The 22,851-nt window shown below is 39.7% G+C and overlaps 1 protein-coding gene across 7 annotated transcripts in view; it reads right to left on the bottom strand.

Moving 5' to 3' along the window:
- Positions 1-22,851, bottom strand: part of LOC146582105 (glutamate receptor 3) — a 93,901-nt gene that overhangs the window by 33,317 nt on the left and 37,733 nt on the right. For all 7 annotated transcript variants that reach the window (XR_014894378.1, XR_014894377.1, XR_014894381.1 and 4 more), the window contains exons 4-5: positions 14,859-15,046; positions 362-415 (exon numbers count right to left, since the gene is read on the bottom strand). Coding sequence is in view for 3 of the 7 variants with exons in the window: in XM_085291274.1 (XP_085147400.1) it covers positions 362-415; positions 14,859-15,046 (242 nt within the window). In the remaining 4 variants the exon portion in view is untranslated. The remainder of the gene's footprint in view (positions 1-361; positions 416-14,858; positions 15,047-22,851) is intronic.

A 22,851-nucleotide genomic window follows, 5' to 3' on the forward strand; every position in this document is an offset into this window, starting at 1 on the left:
GAAAAAATATGGCTGCCCTCCAAGGATCGTTAAAAAGGTTAAATCCTGTTTATTTATTGCTAAGGATGCTCACTGATATTCAAATATGACTGTATACTGAAGCAAAATTGCAATGTAGTGTGACTGCTGGACTGTGATTTATAAAGCATGAGGCACAAACATTGAAAGCCTTATATATATATATATATATATATGTAGAGAGAGAAAAAACTATATACAGTCCTATATAAAAGCCTTTAATCCACTTATTGTCCATGCACATTTGCGCCCAAGGCTGAGACCTAGACTCCATGCAGAAAAAAAGCTGGTGTCCCCCTCCCCACACCCCCCACCCCAGGGGAGCAGCATAGTTATTACTCACAAGATTGGCCAGAATGTAGTGGTAACCACGGCTGTTCTTCCCCAGGGTTACAACCTATGGGAGAAAAACATCGATACAGTAAACCACCCATGAGATGAGAGTTAAGAGCCAGGGCTAATGTAAGTGACTACAGCAATCACAGTAAACGCGGCGGCATCCCGTGAGCACGCAGGATGCCGCCACAGACGTTTAAACAAAGCAGATCTTCTAAGGAATAACACGGAAGGGGCACTGTTGGGGGGGGGGGGGGGGGGTTCATTAAAGAGGAATTGATAATGAGAGAGAAACAGCAGCAACGTGGAACATCCTTGATCGCTTTTAAGTCATTCACGGCGCTGGGACGTGAGTCCTCGGTAGCTGCTGGACAGAAGGTAGAAAGATGTTTCAAAAGAATTTGTAGCGAGAGAGTAAGATGTAGATCTCTCCCTGCTTTGAAAATATCACACCTTTGGAGCATAACAGCATGTTTCAACCCACACAGTTTGTCTGAAAATAGTAAGTGGTGTTCTAAGCCATTCCATCACTGTGGTACTAACCATATGCTGTCTTTTATTCTAGATTTTCTTCATCTTTTTTTTCTTTTTTGCTCTGGCCCTGCAGATAAATCCAATACTGAAACTCTAAACAGCTCTGGCTTGTCTGTGCATTACATGCTGGACAGGTTTTTTCAGTCGGACCTCGTGAGGTCTGTTATTTATGAGTTTGCAGTCTTATGCGGATGGACTTCTGAGTGGCTGCCATGCAGAAAACCTGTCAACCATGTCTCCGTTTTCATCTGCGCTCTACAAACAGAGCAACACAAGTTTACAGCAAAATCAGCATGTTTGCACATGTTCTGGCTCCGTTGCAAAAGCAAACTGTCAGTTTATCATCTGTTTGTGCATGCGTGTTCGGCTGGGGACGTTGGATATTTGTTACAGTGGGTCGTTTATGACATTCCCACAGAGCAGGAGAGAGTGATGCAAAGCACTCTTGCATCTACGCATTTTGGCACAAAAAAATGTCTTTGGGGAAAAAAAAAAGGGAAACAGTTTCTCCTGCTTTAAGTATAATTATAGCATCATTTTAACTAACCTATGTGCATGACCTATGTAGCGGTAGCAGTAGGAAATGATTGAACAACCTCCCTCGCTTGGACTGAGCATACTCAAAAATCAAACAGACCACTCGTCTCCTTGTGGACATTTGAAGGTTGCCCACGAAGGGAAGAGACATCTTTAGTGTTTTTCACAAACTCACAAAGCCTTTCACTCATGCCATCAAGCTGCTTGGGTGGGTCTGACAGCCTCCCCATCATTAAGGCTTTAAACTTCCACCACTGCTGAATGTCAGACAGACAAGAACAAACCAAAGAAAAGTGAAATAGAAACAAAGGGGAAGTGAGCTGATTATGATGCAGAAATAGCCAGAGACGACTGTTAGAATCCATCAATCTCCTTCTAATGATTAAGTGACACAAAGCTTCATGAAAATAGCTCTCTGCAACACTTTTACTGCAGTGAAATCACAGCGAGACAGATCAGGATAATTCTTCACGAGCCAATTTGGACTCTTTGCACTGCTGCATTTTCGCTGGACAAACCAAGTGGCTCCACTTTCCTTCACTGTGTGCTAACCTTGACTCTGGCCATAAGCCTCATCACACCTGCTCAGGAACTGGGCAAAGAAAGACCTCACCACCTGCCTGCAACCTAGAGCTCGCAGCCAGTCTGGCAACGGCTACAAGAGGCAACCTTGGGATGGAGCACAGCGAGACATTGATGACAGAGACACACAGAACCTCCAGCCAGAGTACACAAACCTTTCCCCTCAACCTCTTTAATTAGGCAGACAGCAACACCCTCAGCTGCTCCAGGTGACATGGACAGATTTCGTTGTTAAATTAAACGTTCTTTTTAAAAGTCCTTTTGATATTGCAGAATTTATACACACAATACTTCAGCTCAGTGAAAGAGGATGTTCTGAAAGTTAATTTTATTATGACCACCTTTACTCTTCGTCTTCTTTTTTTTTAAATCCTGTGCTATCTGGGAGCTTTTACAAACAGAATTATGATAACACTGCTTTGCTGAACACATTTTGCTTTTCCAAAATCAGCTCTATAAATTCTCTATAGGCTCTTCTTGTTTAGGGTTTATCTGATTATTTCTTTATTTCTATTCATGTTATTTCAGTTATTACATTATATGTGGTATACAGTATAACAATGTCGAAGGCAGGAAAGGCTGGAGGAAAAATAAAAGGGAGGTGGTGGGGGGGGACGTAATAGGGGGTTAGAGTACAAATAGAAATGCACAATGTTTCGACAACTGCCACTGTGTGTGAAAATGCACAGGTACATACATCAGCAATCTTCTTTTGGTGTGTGTGTGTGTGTGTGACAGAGAGAGAAAGAAAGCGAGAGTGTGTCTTTGTTACGAAATATACTTGAAAATGAGGGTGGGAAGCCTCAATCAGGCCATTTGCAGCCCCCAAGAGTACTGAAGATGTAAGGCCACACTCTCAGGCCTCCCAGAACCGCTCAGTACCTGGCAGAGACCGCCCCCTGCTTCCCCGACATGGAAGAGATCCAAGCCACCCCAAATCACCAAGGGAGTGGGTTAATGACCATGTCAGCTTATCCAACCACACGCTCTGGGGGGTAGCAGCATCCAGTGGAGAGTGGTGGAGAGGGTGAACACCTCCCTTGATGACTACAGTGACATTAAAAACAAGGAGCAGGTCACCAGCCAGCAGAGGCACATGATGGGGTCTACCCACTGAGACCTACGTGACCCACAACCCTCTGTCTTGTTTCTTTATGTTGTTATGGGTTCTCAATAATGACACCGTTACTTGAAGAGAAGGCTTTTTATACTTTGGAGTGTGGATATCAGTCCAAAGTCTTGGGGCTGATCTGCACGCTGAGCCACAATAACAGCCATCTATTCAATTACAACTACAGTTGCTCCCTTACCTGGGCACCCCACCCCACCCTATGGGCCTGCGGGCACCCACGAGCCGCCAAGGCACAGACCAGAATTCCCAGTGTGGGCCAACCCATCTCACACAGTCTGCCAAAGGGGCACAGACCAACCCCACACCACACTGGTTAAATGCTTTCTCTAAATCTAAAGAGACAGCAGTGGTTTCTAATTTGTTGATAGAGCAATAGTTCATTATATTTGTTAGTCTACAACCACCTTTATTTTTCAGCCAGCTCTCTCCTAAGAAACCTTTCTTGTAATTTCTTTAAGTAGCCTTCAGTATTCAATCCATGTATGCTTTTACTAAGTTAGCGCTGTGTTTGGAATCATTGTCCTGCTGAAAAATGAAGAAAATTAGATGCTTTCCAGATGGTATTCCAAAATCCTTTTCAGGTTAAATGCTTTTTATCAATTTAACAAGATCTCTAACATCATTGGCTGAAATAAACCCCCAAACCATGACAGTACCTCCACTGTGTTTACGTATGGCTGTAGAAACTCACTGTTTATCTCCAGAGATCCTCTATATATATTGGTGAACTTATTAGTGTACATATTTTTTGAAACAAAAAAAAATTAAATGTAGATTTTTCACTCTATAAGACTTGTTGCCACTGATTTTTGGTCCAATTCAAACTTTTCTCCCTGTTCTGTCCTCTCCTAAAAATTTGCTTCCTCTCCTAAAACATTGTGTATCTATGGATAGTATGTCATGTAAAGATCAATAAAAAGCCAAATACCATTTCAGAATATTCAAAGGTTTCTATTAAAGATAAATAAAATGGTTCATAAAATTATAGCATCTAAGATAAACATAATGGTAAAAATTATTTTGAGGAGCCAAATGTGAAACTAAATATCACTTTATTGTTTTCAGCACAGATTTACATAAAAAGTGTAGGCAGGTGAAAGAGTTAACAATTGATTTAAATATATACATGTAAAAAAGAATTAATTTAACTAAATCCACCTACCAAATTCTGCAGATAGTTTTAACAAATAGGTTACAGTGTATTAATTAGTGAGTTTTAGAGGTGTTGGTAGATGATTTGCTGCTCAACTTTAATCAGGGCTAGCTCTTTCACCTGCCTACACTTTTTATGTAGATCTGTGCTGAAAATAATATGGTGATATTTATTGTCACATTTGGCTCCTCAAAATATTTTCAACTGTTGTTTACCATTATTTTTAGCTGCTATGGTTAAACTGCTATCATTTTATGAACGGTTTTATTAATTTTATCTTTAATAGACACCTTGAAATATTTTAAAACTGTGGGGTTTATAATATTCTTTGGGTTTTTGATTATTATCTTTAGAGGATGTACTGTCCATACAAGCCCACTAGCCAATTATTCCATGTCCCAGTGACACTGAAGAGAAGTGTGCTTGGTGTGTCTCCCCCTTCAGTAATTCCTCTTTTTAGTACACTTTACCCCTTCCACATCGATCCACTAGCTGGTCCCACAGCCATTTGTTCTGCAGCTGAAAGAAAGCCTGCATTTTGCAGACTGCAGTTTTCTTTAAAGCCTGACAACTAGGGTGACCTTGACTTTACCCTCATCCAGTCTCTGCCTGCTTCAGACCTCCCAGACAGAGAGCCCTAAATGCAAAACTACACCTACACGTTTCTAATAAACATCTTCCTCCAAATTTGACCTTTCCAGTGCAGAGTTTGCCACACAACACACGAAGAGGCAGGAGGAAAATGATAGGCTCCCCAGAGTTTGTAAATATCATACCATTCACTGCGAGGCATATGAAAGACAAGCAAATAATGATGCAATAGTTTTTAGCCTCTCTCTGAACTATGGAAACCCAGAATCCAAAGCACCATTAAACTCATAGGGCTTCATAAAATTAATCTTTACTGAGTCTTCACAGTTTAACAGTTGGCTGATTATTCTTTAAATTTTAATTTTTAAGATTAGTGAAAAAAAAGTAATTGAATATCTTGTTTTGTTCAACTCGTTTTACCTCAAAGATATTCCACTAGAAAGAATACAAAGACAAACAATTTTGTTTGATTTAACAATCAATCACTATTAGAACGGAAGATAATTTTCCATCAGTCTACTAATCTATTTGCTGTAATTGTTACAGATCAGTGTTTTAGTAAGGAATGTCCAGGAAGAGGTTCAGTCGGCACAGCTTTCTTGCAAGGGTCAATGCTCCATCAAAAGGACATTTAACACCAATGATATGAAATCATTGGTGTTATTTGTGAGTTGTGTCATGTGTGATTTGTGCTTACATATATTTTGAAGTAATCTATATTTTTACTCTAAAGCCAAGGTCAGAAACAGGTATGTTTAAAGAAACAACAGTCTATGAATATTAATACTTTCACTGCAACTCACTTTGAGTGATAATGGCTCCATCGCTGTGCTATGACTTATAATACTAAATGTCAGTCCTAGTAAGTCTCATACAGTGAAAGCTAAGATGTGTGTTTTCAGTCTCCCCTTTGGCTGCTGAGTTGACATTAGCTAACATTTAAAATTCATAGACTGAAAGGCTGCAGCTCATGGTGCTCAAGATGCTGATGTGATATGCCTAAAGGTGTTTTACTCTACGCTAATGTCAGATCTTTGTTTCTTGGTTTTTTGTTAGTCTGTTGTCACCAGAATGGACGCTCAAGACATTTCTTAAAGCAAAAATTAAAAAAAAAAGAAACAATATTTGTTTGTTTTTTTCAAGCTTCATACTGCTAACCTTAGTTTGGCTCTTTGCAAGCATCTGCACGGACAGCATGCTAACGCAAAGCTAGCCAAGAACCCAGAGTGATGTTAAAGTTGAGTTTTTGCCGACTCCAGCCCAGCAGTCAAAGTCTGATCTTCAACAGGTAACACAGGCAGTGATGAGCAGTCAGGTTTGTAGCCTCCATTTTTACCTGTTCATGTTTCTAAAGTAGAATTACTGTGGCGATCGCTTTGAAGTCTCTTTTCGACTGGTTTTCATTTGTTGGCTCTGTTCAAACATAAATACTAAAAGAAGGACCCCATGTGCGGTCTCATTAGGTCAGGGATTTGTGTTGGTGTGTAGGACTAAAGATTATACTGTTAACTGGTAATTATGAGACAGCGCCCTTTACGACATTTTATGGAGTAATAAGAAAGTAATGTAATCAGTGTTACTTTTAAGAAAACTGTGGGTGTAATAATTATATTTGTTGATTAACGACCCTAACACTGGTACTGAGCAGAGTTCTCAAAAGAATGGATTCTTGGACACTAATTGGTACTGAAATCTATTATTACATTAAATACCCATTAGCAAAAGTATTGATGGCAGCTAATTGCAAGAACAGTAGCACAGCAGCTTGGTGAATCAAGAGGGACACCCTGGGCTTCATGAAGAGTTTCATAAGGTCAGTAAAGCTCTTCTAAATAACATTCAATTTTTTTAACTTATCATATACAGGGAGTGCAGAATTATTAGGCAAGTTGTATTTTTGAGGAATAATTTTATTATTGAACTACAACCATGTTCTCAATGAACCCAAAAAACTCATTAATATCAAAGCTGAATGTTTTTGGAAGTAGTTTTTAGTTTGTTTTTAGTTTTAGCTATTTTAGGGGGATATCTGTGTGTGCAGGTGACTATTACTGTGCATAATTATTAGACAACTTAACAAAAAACAAATATATACCCATTTCAATTATTTATTTTTACCAGTGAAACCAATATAACATCTCCACATTCACAAATATACATTTCTGACATTCAAAAACAAAACAAAAACAAATCAGCGACCAATATAGCCACCTTTCTTTGCAAGGACACTCAAAAGCCTGCCATCCATGGATTCTGTCAGTGTTTTGATCTGTTCACCATCAACATTGCGTGCAGCAGCAACCACAGCCTCCCAGACACTGTTCAGAGAGGTGTACTGTTTTCCCTCCTTGTAAATCTCACATTTGATGATGGACCACAGGTTCTCAATGGGGTTCAGATCAGATGAACAAGGTGGCCATGTCATTAGTTTTTCTTCTTTTATACCCTTTCTTGCCAGCCGCGCTGTGGAGTATGTGGACGCATGTGATGGAGCATTGTCCTGCATGAAAATCGTGTTTTTCTTGAAGGATGCAGACTTCTTCCTGTACCACTGCTTGCAGAAGGTGTCTTCCAGAAACTGGCAGTAGGACTGGGAGTTGAGCTTGACTCCATCCTCAACCCGAAAAGGCCCCACAAGCTCATCTTTGATGATACCAGCCCAAACCAGTACTCCACCTCCACCTTGCTGGCGTCTGAGTCGGACTGGAGCTCTCTGCCCTTTACCAATCCAGCCACGGGCCCATCCATCTGGCCCATCAAGACTCACTCTCATTTCATCAGTCCATAAAACCTTAGAAAAATCAGTCTTGAGATATTTCTTGGCCCAGTCTTGACGTTTCAGCTTGTGTGTCTTGTTCAGTGGTGGTCGTCTTTCAGCCTTTCTTACCTTGGCCATGTCTCTGAGTATTGCACACCTTATGCTCTTGGGCACTCCAGTGATGTTGCAGCTCTGAAATATGGCCAAACTGGTGGCAAGTGGCATCTTGGCAGCTGCACGCTTGACTTTTCTCAGTTCATGGGCAGTTATTTTGCGCCTTGGTTTTTTCACACGCTTCTTGCGACCCTGTTGACTATTTTGAATGAAACGCTTGATTGTTCGATGATCACGCTTCAGAAGCTTTGCAATTTTGAGACTGCTGCATCCCTCTGCAAGATATCTCACTATTTTTGACTTTTCTGAGCCTGTCAAGTCCTTCTTTTGACCCATTTTGCCAAAGGAAAGGACGTTGCCTAATAATTATGCACACCTGATATAGGGTGTTGATGTCATTAGACCACACCCCTTCTCATTACAGAGATGCACATCACCTAATATGCTTAATTGGTAGTAGGCTTTTGAGCCTATACAGCTTGGAGTAAGACAACATGCATGAAGCGGATGATGTGGACAAAATACTCATTTGCCTAATAATTCTGCACTTCCTGTATGTTAACCTGGCCAGCCAAACGTTAGATGTTTAACTATTAGCAATAAACCACATTAACATTTTATAAGTTATAAAAGTATAAAAGTAGTCAGTAAAGTTCTTCAAATTAAAATTAAATTACTTAACTGTTATCATAGGGTGACCAAGTCCGGGTTTTCCTATAGGGCTATAGAGAACCCATATGTGTGACGTCATCCCCGAGCTGCTACTTTGTGAGTTGTTGTTCAGCGCTCACAGACGGGACAGACAGCGCACAGGAGCGCCTGGTGATGTTTGAAAGATGCCAAAGCGCAAATGCAGCTTTTCAGACGAACTGCAAAAGAAATTTCCCTCGTACCGTCCCGGTACTGGTAATTTTTCTTATACAGATGAGGCCTTACTTTTGTACCATTATTTAATTCCAGAGGTTTTTAAGTTAATTATTTGCCCTTGTTGACTTGTAAAAGCCTATATGACATTTTTTGTTTCACCATTCATTAACCGCACAGAGAAGGCATCGTTTACATATGTTAAAATTTTCGTTAAGCAAACAGTATTATTAAAGTTCTTCATGACTGGGCCAAGTGTCCTCTTATGCATTAACCTGCATTTTATAAGTTATCAATATAGGAGCAGCTAGCAACTTTGGCTAATTCACAAAATGTTAACATGGGAGCTAGGCAGCAAACATTATTTTCCTGGGTACTGGTTTGAAATTCTAGTGCACAGAAATATCAATCATTAGTGTTTTTTAAATATCACAACAATACAAAGTAGCAAACCGTCTTTGGCTAATTGAACATACAACTGTTTCCAATGCAAATTTTAACAAACTTTCTTGGCATAGTTTGACTATAGTTTAGAACTGTGTATGAAAATCCCTGTAATTCCTATTGAGCCCAATCAATTAAAGCTGAAAGTCTGAGCTTCAATAGCATCTTAATTGCTTAATTTCAAATCTATTGTGGTGGTGTACATGGCCAACATTGTGAAAAGTGTGGCACTGTCCGTTGTACATTTCTGGACTTCATTGTATAATCTTGCGACTGTAGAGATTCCTAAGTGTCCCACTTCAATTAGGATGGGGCAGAAGGCTGAATTTTAGTTTTATATGCTTTGATGTAAAAGGACTTTCGCCTTTTTCGAACTCCCATTTTTTACTTCAAGGCGCTTATAGAAGTGCTTTTAGTGGAGCACTCTCTAATTAACAGCAAATAGCGGCTGTGGCTGAGACGCTTTTCTTGGCGGCCGTGATATATGCCCCTGAAGTGTTGGCCTTCCCCCAAATGCGGAACGTTTTAGAAACACCTGACTCATATTCAAATGATTATGCCTATCATTGTGCTGAGATACAAGAACTACTTAGAGTTGATACCTTGGGAGGAAGAAATCATTGGAAACGTAGCAGAGACAGCCGCATGCTTGTGTGCCAAAACTTTAAAGGAGAAAGATGGCTTACTCAGTTTTTATTGAAAATGAACGAGGCAATTTCACATGACTGATAAGGTGAAAGGGGCTCCTCTGGTTTATATATTGCAATATTATACACTGTATTCTCACACAGTTATAGCAACATGTTCAAATCTCACAGTCACAGCGCCCGGGTCTCAGCCTCTCATTCATTGGTTGAGTCAGCAGGTCACATTCTTTTTAATGATAACACTTTAATCCCATTTAATTCTATAATCACAGTTAATAAATGGCCCTCAACACCTAAGGTTGGTGTAAGGGATTTGAAAGCAGCACCTAGCTTTACATCAAGCAACATGGGGGCAACGAGCTGATGTTGAGATCAGAAGTGTCTTTTATATCAGTGGAGAGATTAGCTTGCTTTCTTAGCAGTTTTCTCAACGATGTGTAATCAAAGGGCGATGACTGCAAGAGAGGGATTAACGTGGTGTTTTACTTGTAACTCGGAGATTGCCAGAGTGCATTTATTCAGATTTGGTTTTTCCTCCCATTCTTTAATACCTTCACTCACATCCATGTTTGCCAGCATGTCACAATATGTCATCCCTGGGTTTTCACTGAGTCATCTGCAACATTGATTGAGACTCTTCTGTTTATTGCTGACAGCCTTCTTTTATATGCTGCTGGCGATCTGTCATCCATTCTCTCCCTCTCCCACTACTTCTTATCTCCCATGGTAAAACGTCCTACCCTTTTCTTAAATTCGATATCATGCAAAGACTTGAGATTCTATAATACATCGAACTGCTGGTTTTCTCAGAACTCTCTATTGGAGAGGGGAGAAACGGATGGACAATCTCCAGTTCTCCATGGGGAGGCAATGTGGCCACCCTTAATTCCTCTACAGGCAGCAAAATGTTGTTCTAACAAATCCCCAAATGCACCTACTTTTTTTCTTGCTCTTTCAGTGAATCCTTTTTGCTTTTTATTGTTTTTTTTTCCTGTATGAAAATGCAGCTTTGTGGCTGGCAGGGTGTTCACTGCCAGCCTGTCTTTGAACAGCTTGCTTGCCCTGGGCCTGTCCAAGATGCCATTGTCTGTGTGTGTGTGTGTGTGTTGTGTTTTTTTTTAATTTTATTATTTTGTTTTTTTCTTTCCTGTCTGCTTGCCCGCCTGTCTCTCTTTACACTAGTGATGAGCAAGTTGTTGCCTCTAAACAGACTCCAGTGCAGAAATCCCAGGAGAAGAGGCAGCCAGCAAGGAGCACAGAAACTGATACATGTACGAGCAATCTCACTGATGAATCAGATTAGGCATGACAACACATACAGTCAAGTAAACAAGCATACACTCAGAGGCTGCAATACATACACTCACTTTTAAAAGCCACCAGTGGTAGCAATACAGAGATGATCGCTGTTTGTTTACAGGGCTCCTTTAACGGTATAAATATTTTGGTTCATGTATGCTATCATAAACCTAGATGGTTCAATGAAACACATTGATTGGATATGTTTAGGAGAGCAGAGCTGGCAGAGGGTCTGATATTCTAGTCATAAGGAAAGATTTGCCATAGGGTTAATTTATCTGCAGTGCAGTATTGATGGAGAAGTCCTATAGACGATAAATCCTGAGTGGTTGTTACAGCATAAAATGATAATGGCCCGGGCGTAGCATTCTCCGCAGCATCTCAAAACAAATTTGTAGGGACGCTCAGTCAGCTCTCGTACGAGTAAACAAAACTTGGCCTGATGCAGCAGTATGCAAATACTTCTCTTATGAAGCTTTTACATCATGTCAAATGAAAAACGAAGGGAATAAAAGAAAGGTTCAGGTGGGTGGGTGGGCGCCAACCACAGAAGAGGCACATTCTGTTTTGTGTTTGTCTGTAGAAACCTCCATTTAAGAACATGGTAGGTGAACTAAAGCAAGCCAATTAATTGATTATGATTCTAGAAGGGAACCATGACCACTTAAATAACAATTTAATCATAGTAATTTGATCAAGAGAGAAGAGAAAGCCTTCTACCTTCTCAGCATATGTTCAGTTTTATTGCAAGGCTTCTTAAATCTTGTAAAAAGCACTCAGGATGACCTCGCTGTTGAAAAATGCTATATACAGAACCCACGCTTGCCTTGGCTTTTTATATAGTTAGCTATTCAGAAGAATAACATAAGAACGTTTTACTAGATGGTTATTCATCGTACAAAGAGTAGTGGTCTACAGTCTCCTCTAAATTACAAATTATTTTCTTTTAAAGGTAAACAGCTAACCTGCGTGTTTACTGTGCTTCTGTACAGCTAGTGGTAATACAATTTGCAAAGCTGATACCTGAATGGAACTGTGCACACAGAGATCTTTGACTTTCACATTATAACTGCTTCCCACGGCTGCTTTTCTTCAGACAATATGTTCTTACCACACCGATGAGTTATGCAAGCTAGCCCTGAACTGTAGTATATTTTACTACGGTATCTAGTTGTGAATGGCACAATATACTGTACCTGAAGTATCAAGTATGCATAATGACCGATTTTTAAAAACTTTGTTATGACTGTGCAATTGTAATTGTGATGCATTAGCATTTGAGCAGCAGTCTAATTACTTGATAGTTTATTTCGCTGTTCATTTATATTAAATGAAAAATTCTAAAATACAGAAAAGAAGTAACAATAACTATAAAAACACCCGAATATCTATTATATCTAATTTTATTTAAAAGTACAAAGTTAACACTTTTTTCAAGGTATTTTTTTTAAAGTTTAGGGATGCATAAAATATCTGTACCATACTGACATTTGGAAGTTGAATAACTATACTAGATCGAACCAGCAGAGCGTTCACAGGCACTGTATCAAAAGCGGTGTTAATGAAGAGCAGCACAGAGGTTTCTCTTTCTGTGCAACAATTGTGCAAGCTCGTCACTTTCCCATTGCGATAACGACACTCCACGAACATCATTGTCTGCTTAAAGGAAGAAAAAAAAAATCCATTCAGCAGTGGGATTACTCAGACTGAAATCATAAAACTAAGCCACCGAGCTGATTCCCATTTCCCCCAGCAATCAGCTAGCTGGATCTGCTCGGCGTCATGATCCTCTCTCAACAGGCACTGACCTTGATGGATTGGAGCAACATTATGACACGCAGACACCAGTGCCTGCACACCGGTTCTGTTCGAACTCAGCCACCAGTCTGCCACAGATTAAACTCTATCTGTCGACAATCATTGGTTAATAGAACTACTACAGCAGGTAGAAGCAGCGGGTTTTACCACATAGCAGACAGTGGGTGCCATTTTTGGCATGATTGCCCCCGTGGGAGACGGTCCATTCCTGTTTCAATGTATAATGGCCCGATAGGAGGCAGCTGCAGAGTGAAGTCCAGCAGCTTCCCTGAATGCCTCATGACTCATCTATATTGGCAGAGCTAGCTGGATTATTTCAATTAGCTCTAACAAAAAAACAATCCCACGCTGAGATTGTCACTGAAACAAGGGGCAAAACTGAGCACGCTGCTGCTTTGAAGGTTAGCTTCTGCAAAAGCTACATTTTTCCCCTCTTTGTAGAAAAAAAAAGCCAAGGCAGAAAAATGAATGATGATGATTATCGTCGCGTGTTGAGGAGGAAAGAGCTCAACATAAAAAAGAAAGAAAAAATCATTAACGGGAACAAAGACAGGAACAGAATAACATCAAACAGATTACTGCCCCGCATCCTTATTATTGTTTACAGGGAGAAAGCAATTAAAAACGCAACCATTAATATGCCTCACATGTGATGTGCAATGAGTGTTCTAAGCTTTTCTTAAAAGCTGAAGCATATTCCAGCACTTTGAACGGAAACGTATTTCGATATAGTCCCAGAATTGTAAAGGGAGGAAATTTGCAGTTCAAGAATTAAATTAGACACAGCAAATTATTACTAAAAGCTATTCTGTTTTAAACTATGACTCTGGGATCAAATTAGATTCATAAAAAACAAGTGAAACTAACAGTCATTGAGGGGATATTGTGAGGCAAAGAGAAGCCAATATCTAAATGAATGTTAACGAGCAGAATCCAATTCAGGAACTGATTGCCTTATAAGCAGGCGGCAGCAGGCAGGGGTGCAGGCTGGAGAGGAGCAAGCGAGCAGAGGAGATGCATGGCATAATAGCCACTCATCTATTCATGGTAATTGTGTTTCCCCTACTACAAGGACTGGTGGACCTTTCATTTTCTCCTCAGGCAATGGACGTGATAGAGGAACGGAGGGGTTTTGGGTTGTTAGGAGAGGATTAAAAGGGCTGCATCATCAGTGGTCTCTTCAAATGGCTGCTCACACTCAGACCTCTCGCTACCTTGGGCTCTCGGGCAGCTTCAATACACAAAGATTTTCAAACGAGACAGCATCAGACGTTGCAACCAAACAATGCCAAATAGGGCTCTTCAAATAGGCAGGGTTGCTGCTATGTCTCATAGGCCTTAGGTGATCCCAAACTGAGTGAGTATAGGAAAAAAGAAAGAAAAAAGAAAGAAGGTTTGGTTCCAAAATTAGCTATGGTGAGTCAAACGCATACTTAAAAAACACCAGTATTAGCAAAAACCTGAAAGTCTTAGATAATAAATTATAGACGGATTAAATGTTTCTTGATTTTATCACTTCACTGATAAAGTGGAGCTTTTTCTCTGCAACTGAAAAATAAATGTGTAAAAAAGGAACACATTAATTTAAACCTGATAAAAAAAGAGCTAAGAGGACCTGCAGAGTTCTGGAGGTTAACGCTTTTTACGCTACACATCAGTCATTCGACACTGAAACATTGGCAGCACAAAGACACAAAGATATCCCGACTGTAAGTATTATAAACAAACTACAGAGACTACATTTCCCATAATGCTAGATGTTCTGTTAACCTAGCCTGACAAGTGCACAATTTTTATTACACATAATGATCTTGCCTCTCAGCCAAAGATAACTCAAAGCATGTATTTAGATGCAACTAGTGTTCAAGAAGACTGCTAAATAAACTTTGGTATATAATAAAATAAGTCCTTTTAATATCTGCTGTTTTAGTCTGCTACTACTGCAAGCGAAAAAAAAAGGACTTGAGGTAGAGTGTAAGTGTAGGCGGTGATATAATGAGCATGCCTATACACTGAGGCTCAGAGGCTCACCTGCTCTAATATAGTGTTGATCCTATCCACCTCGCAGTCAATCACATAGCGCTTCTCCTGCCTCCTGTCCATCTCCTCAATGATGCGCTTGAACTCGGCTGCGTCCGTTGTGCTGCTAACAGAGCGAGCGGTCACCTGCCAGTTGTTAGCGACTGCTGCCTCCATGATGGCCTGCAGTATGGAGAAACCTACAGGGAGAGAGAGAGTGAGAGCACGTAACTCAGAGGATTAAACAAAAAAATCGACCAGCACACATCAAGAGTTATGCAGAGCCGAGTGGCTTCTAATTTATTCTGGAGAGGTTTTTGCTTGAATCCAGAGGTTAAAGGCCATCTCATTACAATCTAAAATAGCATTACAAAGTCTGCAAGCCCACTAAAATATTTTCTTGAGTCTAGACTTTGTGTGCCTGTGTGTATGTGTGTTTAATTCACATTTGCATATTGACAAGGCAGTATCATAATGAAGTGAAAGGACAGGAATCGTATCTCCATATTATTAAAAGATCAGTGGGTGATGTTATTGCACTTGGCATCAATTAAATTATGGCATTTAGCTCAGCCACATGTTAACTTTGACAGTGCGGTGAAACACATTGCAGCCTGTGTCTCCTTGGAGGATCCTGCCAACTCATTTTAAGATAAAGACAATGAAAGATTTATCCAAGCCAGTGGTAGCAAGTGATCATTATAATACTAGAAGAATGGAAAATGAGCCCTTCTAATGATTAATTCACACATGAAATATTTTCATTTAACAGAGTGCTCAGAAACACTATGGTCAAATCACATACCACACAATGAATAATGTAACCATATTTCTGGAGGGATAGATTGCATGTAGGACAAGCTGAAATAAAAATGGCTTAAATCGTCTCCAGTGTATAACAAATGGGCATGAACGTGATGAAGATTGTGAAAATCAAACATCATTAGGCCAAGCAGAATGCAGTCATAACATGTGCAATAAGCTTATTTTTCAAATTTTTTTATAATATTCACATGATCTGTCATGTGCGTAGCTGATACAGAAAGGGAAACAAGGAGAAAAAATAATCTTTCAGCAACAGCATGCCCTGGCAAACATGTAGACAAATATAGATTTTGTTTCTGTGCAACATCATCACAGCGATGTTGGGGGCAAAAAGTAACTCTTCAAGGCAGCGGAGCCAGGCTCCAAAGCAGAGACAAGGCTGGAAAAAAAAGATGGATGGGAAATGTTAAATAATCCAAGGGAATCATGTGCCTATGCTAAGAACAGAAGAGGAATATGAACCCAGACCACTAAATGAATTCCTGTCGGTCCTAAAGCCAGCAAGGTTCTTTACAGTGCTTGGACCCTTATTCTCAATATGGTTAATCCTTTGGACATATCCCAAACTTTAGCTTTTGTACACAAAGACAAACAACATAACTGTATGCACATCAGCATTCTCACATTACAAAGAATAAGTTCATTAATATAATTTATGGTCAGAATTACCGAGGCTTCTTGTATCATCAATAACAATCCCAGATTTAACTGACTATCACAGCTAGCTAACAGCCCATGTTGCTTCTTTTTATAATTAGTTAGTGTTTATTTTGTTGGCTTAAGTTTTGTTTTTGGTGCTATAAACATTAAAACATTATTGAATTGATTTGAACTCAATGCCTACAGTACCTTATGTCTGGTACAGCATGCTTACAGGAGTTATAGCAGGTCAAGAAGTATGCTAACCTGCTAACTTTCAAATTAGCTTCTGCACACAAAGACAAACAACATAACTGTATGGGCATAAGCATTCCCACCATTACAAAGAATAAGTTCATTGATATAATTTATGGTCAGAATTACCGAGGCTTTTTGCATCATCAATAACAATCCCAGATTTAGCTGACTGTCTCACAGCTAGCTAACAGTCCATTTAGCTTCTCTTTATAATTAGGTTTAGTGTTTACTTTTTGGCTTAAGTTTTGCATTTGACACTGTAAACATTTAAACCTTATTGGATTGATTCGAATTGAATACCTACAGTACCTTATGTTTGGTACAATATGCTTACAGCAGTTGTGGCAAGTCGAGAAGCATTCTAACCTGCTAACCTTCACATTTACTAAATTAGCAACAAACATTAACACTAAACCCATGCTACGATATTGTTAAATAAGGAAATGACAGACACACTCAACATCCAACTAAAAACATTCAAAGCTTGCTAAATTCAAACCAAGAGCATGCCAACAATATATTTTTTATAGTTAGCTTCTTTTAGCCAAACTTTGGCAGGTTTAGTGCATGGGCCACTTCATTCAGACACCTGATACTTTTGCCTGCTAAACATAATTTTACATCAATATGGAAATGAAAGGCAAACAAACAGATTCAATTTTGATATGGCATTTTAATATGAAGTCTGGAAGAAATTACAGACAACATTATTAAGAAGTCAATAACAATGTTTAACTTCAATCTGGTGACCGACTGCCAGAGCGGTTTTCTCCTTTAAAAAAACCGAGCAGACTTTGTAACCATTAAAACCTGTCTGTGGAGGCTGTTATGGAAATTGTCTGACATAATATGAAATAAGTGGGAAAAGTAAACATTTTACTTTTATTTATTTATTTTTTTACTTTACCTTTGTTATTTATTTTGAGCTATTTTTCTGTACAACTTTATCTCTGTGAACCGGCTGCAGACAGCCAACAAAGCCTGCAACAACAGCAGCTCTAACAAGGAAGCCTCTTTGTGATTCACTGCATTTGTCTTCTGCATGTCTTTTCTTTTTCATTTGGTCAAGTAGCTCTCTTTTTTTTTTGTTGTTGTTATTTTTTGGATTCCCACGTACTTTGAGACTACTGTACCATGTGTGTCTGTGCTCCTGGTGTGCCAACATTGCTTTAGCACACAGCCACATCTCCACCAGACGACCTTTTGGCAAGCAGTACAGCAAGTAGTGGAGACCGACACACACTGTGTCATCTGTCCATAGGAGCGGTGGCATACTGCCTAGAGACATTAAGCTGCCAGATCTCAAGGTTATGTGGCAACCTGGTTATCAGGTGAAAGGGCTCTAAGGATTCAGCTCATAGCTTATGAATGTAACCTGTAGCAAAACACAGTTTACATACTACTGTATGTAAAGAGTGAGTCTAGCTAACAGGTCTTACCAGAATTAAAGGTCAAAAACTTTACACTGTAGTGAGTTAAAAACAATATGGATATAGATGTAAACTATCATCATTTTTACATGAGTGGAGCAGAGCACTCATGTGCTAAACTTCCTCAGATCTCCTTTACCTAAAGCACAAGTTACAGAGTGAAGGTTTGAATAACATGGATGCATTATTCATTTTCCTGAGGCATATGCTCACAACCTCACCAACCACAAGCCAGCTGGATAGCATGGCAGTCTTCCCGGCAATAAAAAGCTTCTCACATTAAGAGATGTCACGCAGATTAACTGGGTCAAAATGGTCTCTGTTGGTTTGGGAACTGTTGAGAAGGCTGGTAAAGGTAAAAATGCCAGTGTATCATTTACCACACGCTAATCACATTGGGTGTACGACATGCCATGCATGTGGGTTAAAATGATAGGGTGCTCATTGTTTCAGGGCTGCGTGTATGTATTTGTTTAGGGTAGTGTAATCTGTGATTCCCGTGCTCCTTGAAAGGCACAATAGTATGTCTCAGAATAATTTTAAATGTTAGAAAAACTAAATTCTCACAGCGGGAATGATTTGGAAATTTGGGCTTTACATATGCAAGGATCTACAGTGTGCTGTCCAGAAAATGAAACAAACAAAAAAAATCCTATTTTCACTTTCGAGATGAAGTGGGAAGTGAAAAACATGAATTATGCTTTTATGTGGAGGAGGGATATACTGTCAATCAGATTACAATCAAATAGTTCTTTTATTTTGAAATTGCTGATTTGTGCAGCATTTTGTCTCCCCCTCTGCCTCTGGCAAACCCTGGACTGTGTGGGAACAATTGGATTCATTTAAGATTCACAGAAGATTCCATGCCTGCCTAGTTTTACATTTGTATGGAAATTAAGAGATGGAATCTAGTGGTGGTAAATAGTCTGTCCAAAAAAGGATTAGGCCTGCTTTTTGCTGCTGTTTTCTCAAAAGTCAGCATAAAAGTTTGCATGCATTCTGATTGGGACTATCAAAAAACCGAACAGTATCCTTTGAGCGCAACTTAATCTGACAGCCCTGAGAAGACTGATAGTTCCTTCTTCATCTCCACCAGCAAGTAAATATAATAAATGTCTTTGGTACTTCATGCAGCTCTTCCAAGATTACATCAGCCACTTACCTTTCTTGGACCAGAGTCCATCTCCAGATTCAGCCAATCAGTAAATTAATCTTCCTAAAGAGCACTGGAGACCTTCATAAATGCTTTTGTTACTAATATTTATTTCCAACATGGAGAAAATCCATAAATTCTATACACCTTCCTTTTTTTTTTTCCACCAACAGGAACCCCACATCTGTGTTGCATCTGAAAATGTAATACAGTCAACTACATAAATTATGGACGACAACAACAAGGCTTCCTTATCACCACCTATAAATCCCTGCAGTACAAATCCAGCGGCATGCAGCGGCTTCTGCTGCAAATGCTCCTCGGGGCTAATCATGCCATCGAGACAGGGAGACTTTTCACGCACCGCTTGCGACTCAAACACGGCGTACAGCGTAATAAAATGTGGACAACATCTATAAGCGTGGTGACTCTAACTACACATTCAAGATACAGCCCTTTTCACAAAAACATTGGTGCACATAAACATTTTATATAACTTTTAAATACTATAGAACTGCACAACCCACCATTTCATCAGCGCTCAAATGATAGATTATAAAACACTTTATTTCATCAAAATGTCTTTAAAATTTTATCACTACCCTTATGCAAACTCATTCTTTATATATAGTTATCTGATATTTTGTTCTGTATGTATGTGGGAAATGAACCTCTGTGCTTTGGGGCTGATGAACAACAATTCTGCGTCCTCGCCCTAAAGAACGAGGCGGTGACGTTAGCCACCAGTAATGCTGCAGTGGGTTTTTTTTCCACTGATAAAGTGCACGAGTGTTTCTACTATATGTTGCCAGGATACGGGCCAAAATAAATGTTAACTCTGACAAATGAATACTGCAGCAAAAGAGAAAACACACGGCTGAATTCGTCAGTGTTGAAACATCCCTGAGCGCCATATACAGGTGAGGTCATTCAGAGATGTTTCATATTTGTATAGGCCTGATTATAACATATATATATATATATACACATATATATATATACATACATATACATATATATATATATATATACATGTGTGTGTGTGTGTGTGTGTGTGTGTGTGTGTGTGTGTGTGTGTGTGTGTGTGTGTTTTCTCTTTGGAGCCTTTGCGACCTATGGTGACTCATAACAGCTTTCTGTGTGGTCAGTCACAATGTGTATCTTCAAAAGAGTTATTTCAGCGAACAGTGAACAGGAATCAGAGTTAAGATGAAGGAAGTATAATGAGTACTGGAGAGACAGAGGAGAGGGGTAACTCGAGGGCAGAAGGCTTGCGTCCTGGTCTGACTTTAGACCCCCCCGCATATAAAAAAGTGGAGTTAAGTTGCTCTTTAATCTGAAACACACACTTGAAACAACTGTATAGTTTGTGGAGCATGCAGTGCAGGAACCGCTGCGATGGGTGAAAACTCAATTATTTCTGCATTTCTCTGCTATCAAATCCAGAAGGAGCCTAAAGACGGCCTGTGTGCTTATAAATCAGAACTGTTGCGAATGAGATGTTGTGGCAGTGTAGCGTACAGTGGCTGAGTGAGAGCTGCAGTCCTCTTCTTCGTCTGTGAACCGGATCTTAACAGGATGAGTTTTGAAGCGTCACCCGTGGCGGCTCAGCAGTAATTGAATTGAGTTGCATCTAATCTCATTGCCCAGCTCCTTTGGTTCCCTGCCTCTCATTAGGGTTCGATGCAGAGTGTCACAGGCCTCCATCTCTCTCTCTCCCCCTCTATTACTCACAGCCGTCTCTCATATCTCACAGCCGATCCAGTCTAACTAGGCAATTCAGAGAAATATTGCAAATTCCTCAAGCCATACACCTCCGCATTAGCCACGACTGACTGTGAGCTTCAGAGGCACAACTGCAGTATAGCACTCACTCATATTACCTCATATCATTACACTGTATTATCACTGGTATTATAATAATCCATACTGCGTCAAACTCTACTGATCTTATCAAATAATGAAATGTAAGCAGATGAGTCGACGTTAAGCACACTGTGGTACACAATAAATAACAGCGGCCACAAACAACTAAAGCTACCACTTAATGGCAAAGAAGGAGAGATGGAGGGTAAAACCAGTTCAATCTGAACCAATTTCTGAAGGATAAATCTAAAGAGCACATGTGAAAAAGAGGTGTTGTCCACTGAGCAGGCAGTAAATGTGGCTGCTTTTCCCTGTAGCTTGTCAATCCTCTGGTAAATGAGAGTCTCTGGGAGCTGAAACGCCCCGCTGAGCACTGTTCATGGTCTAAAAGGGCATCTTAAACAACTGAATGGAAACGGTGAAGATAATGCCTTTGATTCTTAATTGTAGGCTTGATACTTGAGTTGCGCTGAACATCTTTTGAGACAGTTGGGATGTCATCTTTATGCGTTTTAGATAATTACATAAGTGTGTAGTTCAAGGGAAAACTGAATTTTCAGAGGTCGTTTTTAAAAATATGCTTAAACCATTTACCTCTGCTGGTAAAGTCATGCAGGTGAATTTTTTCTTTTTTCCAGATTTCTAGATTAAGCGTCTTGTAGGTTTAAAACATTTTTTTATTTAGTTGCACAATATTGCGGCAGAAATGACAAAATAGGTGTGTCAAATGTTCTGCATTTCTGGTTAACACTAGAGGAAAGTGTTTGGGGGGCAAGCAGTTCCACATTTTACTCATAATCCATAAATATGTGAACAGCAGTGTTGGGAAGGTTACTTTTAAAATGTATTCCACTACAGATTACAGAATACATGCCCCAAAATGTATTTTGTCAATGAGAGTAATATATTCTGAATACTTTGGATTACTTAATTACTTAATTTATTATCGTGCTTTTTACAATTTATGAATGTTCTATTGCTGTGTGATTGATTACTATTACTGTAGGCTACTCGCAATACCAATAGCAACTAGATTTTTAAATCTTAATATGAAATGAGTAACAGTAGGGCGGACATTAGGTAAGGCTGCACTTTTTGCAGCGATCTTGTATAGAAAACTATTCCGCGCGTGTATAAAATAGGTCCGCGGCTCCGAACCGTAGTAAAGGGACCTCTGGCTAATACGTCCGGTTCCGTGTCGGGCTCGTAGCCGAAAACTAGCTTTACTTTGTTGTCTAGGTTCGCTTTTCTAGTGAGACACAGAGAGAGGCTGCTCCAACTGAACTTATTGTTTCGGAGGAAAACACGAACACAGTGTACAGTCGAGTCTTAATAGCTTACTTAAAACTGGGCTCGTCAGGCACTCTTTTTGGCTGCAGTGGTTATTATTATATTTACATGCTTCCAGCTCCCGTTTCTGCTCGGTGACAACTCGTACTTTTCCACGTCATTATGAGACGCGAGATTGAGACAGGCATTTGAGTCTCTTAATGCGTGTTTTGTTTGGGTTTCCACTGGCGTGGAATTACCAAAAATAGAGAGGGCATAGCCTAACATATGAAACAGGAAAAGACTTCTGTGTAATCCCTTCTTTTCAACAAAGTAACTGTATTCTAAATACCACCCTTTTAAACAGTAACTGTAACGGAATACAGTTGCTCATATTTTGTATTTTAAATACGTAACGGTGGTACATGTATTCCATTACTCCCCAACACTGGTGAACAGTGACACTTCTGAGAATTACACACATTTTCATACATGGTCCCACGTTTTCAAAGGCTCGTAAGTAAATGGACAATTGACAGCCAGTTAGTCATATGATGCATGTTGC

Source organism: Mchenga conophoros, linkage group LG2 (assembly GCF_057382185.1).
Source record: "Mchenga conophoros isolate Kocher_MC1m ecotype Shallow Benthic linkage group LG2, M_conophoros_male_GT1.1, whole genome shotgun sequence".
Taxonomy (NCBI): domain Eukaryota; kingdom Metazoa; phylum Chordata; class Actinopteri; order Cichliformes; family Cichlidae; genus Mchenga; species Mchenga conophoros.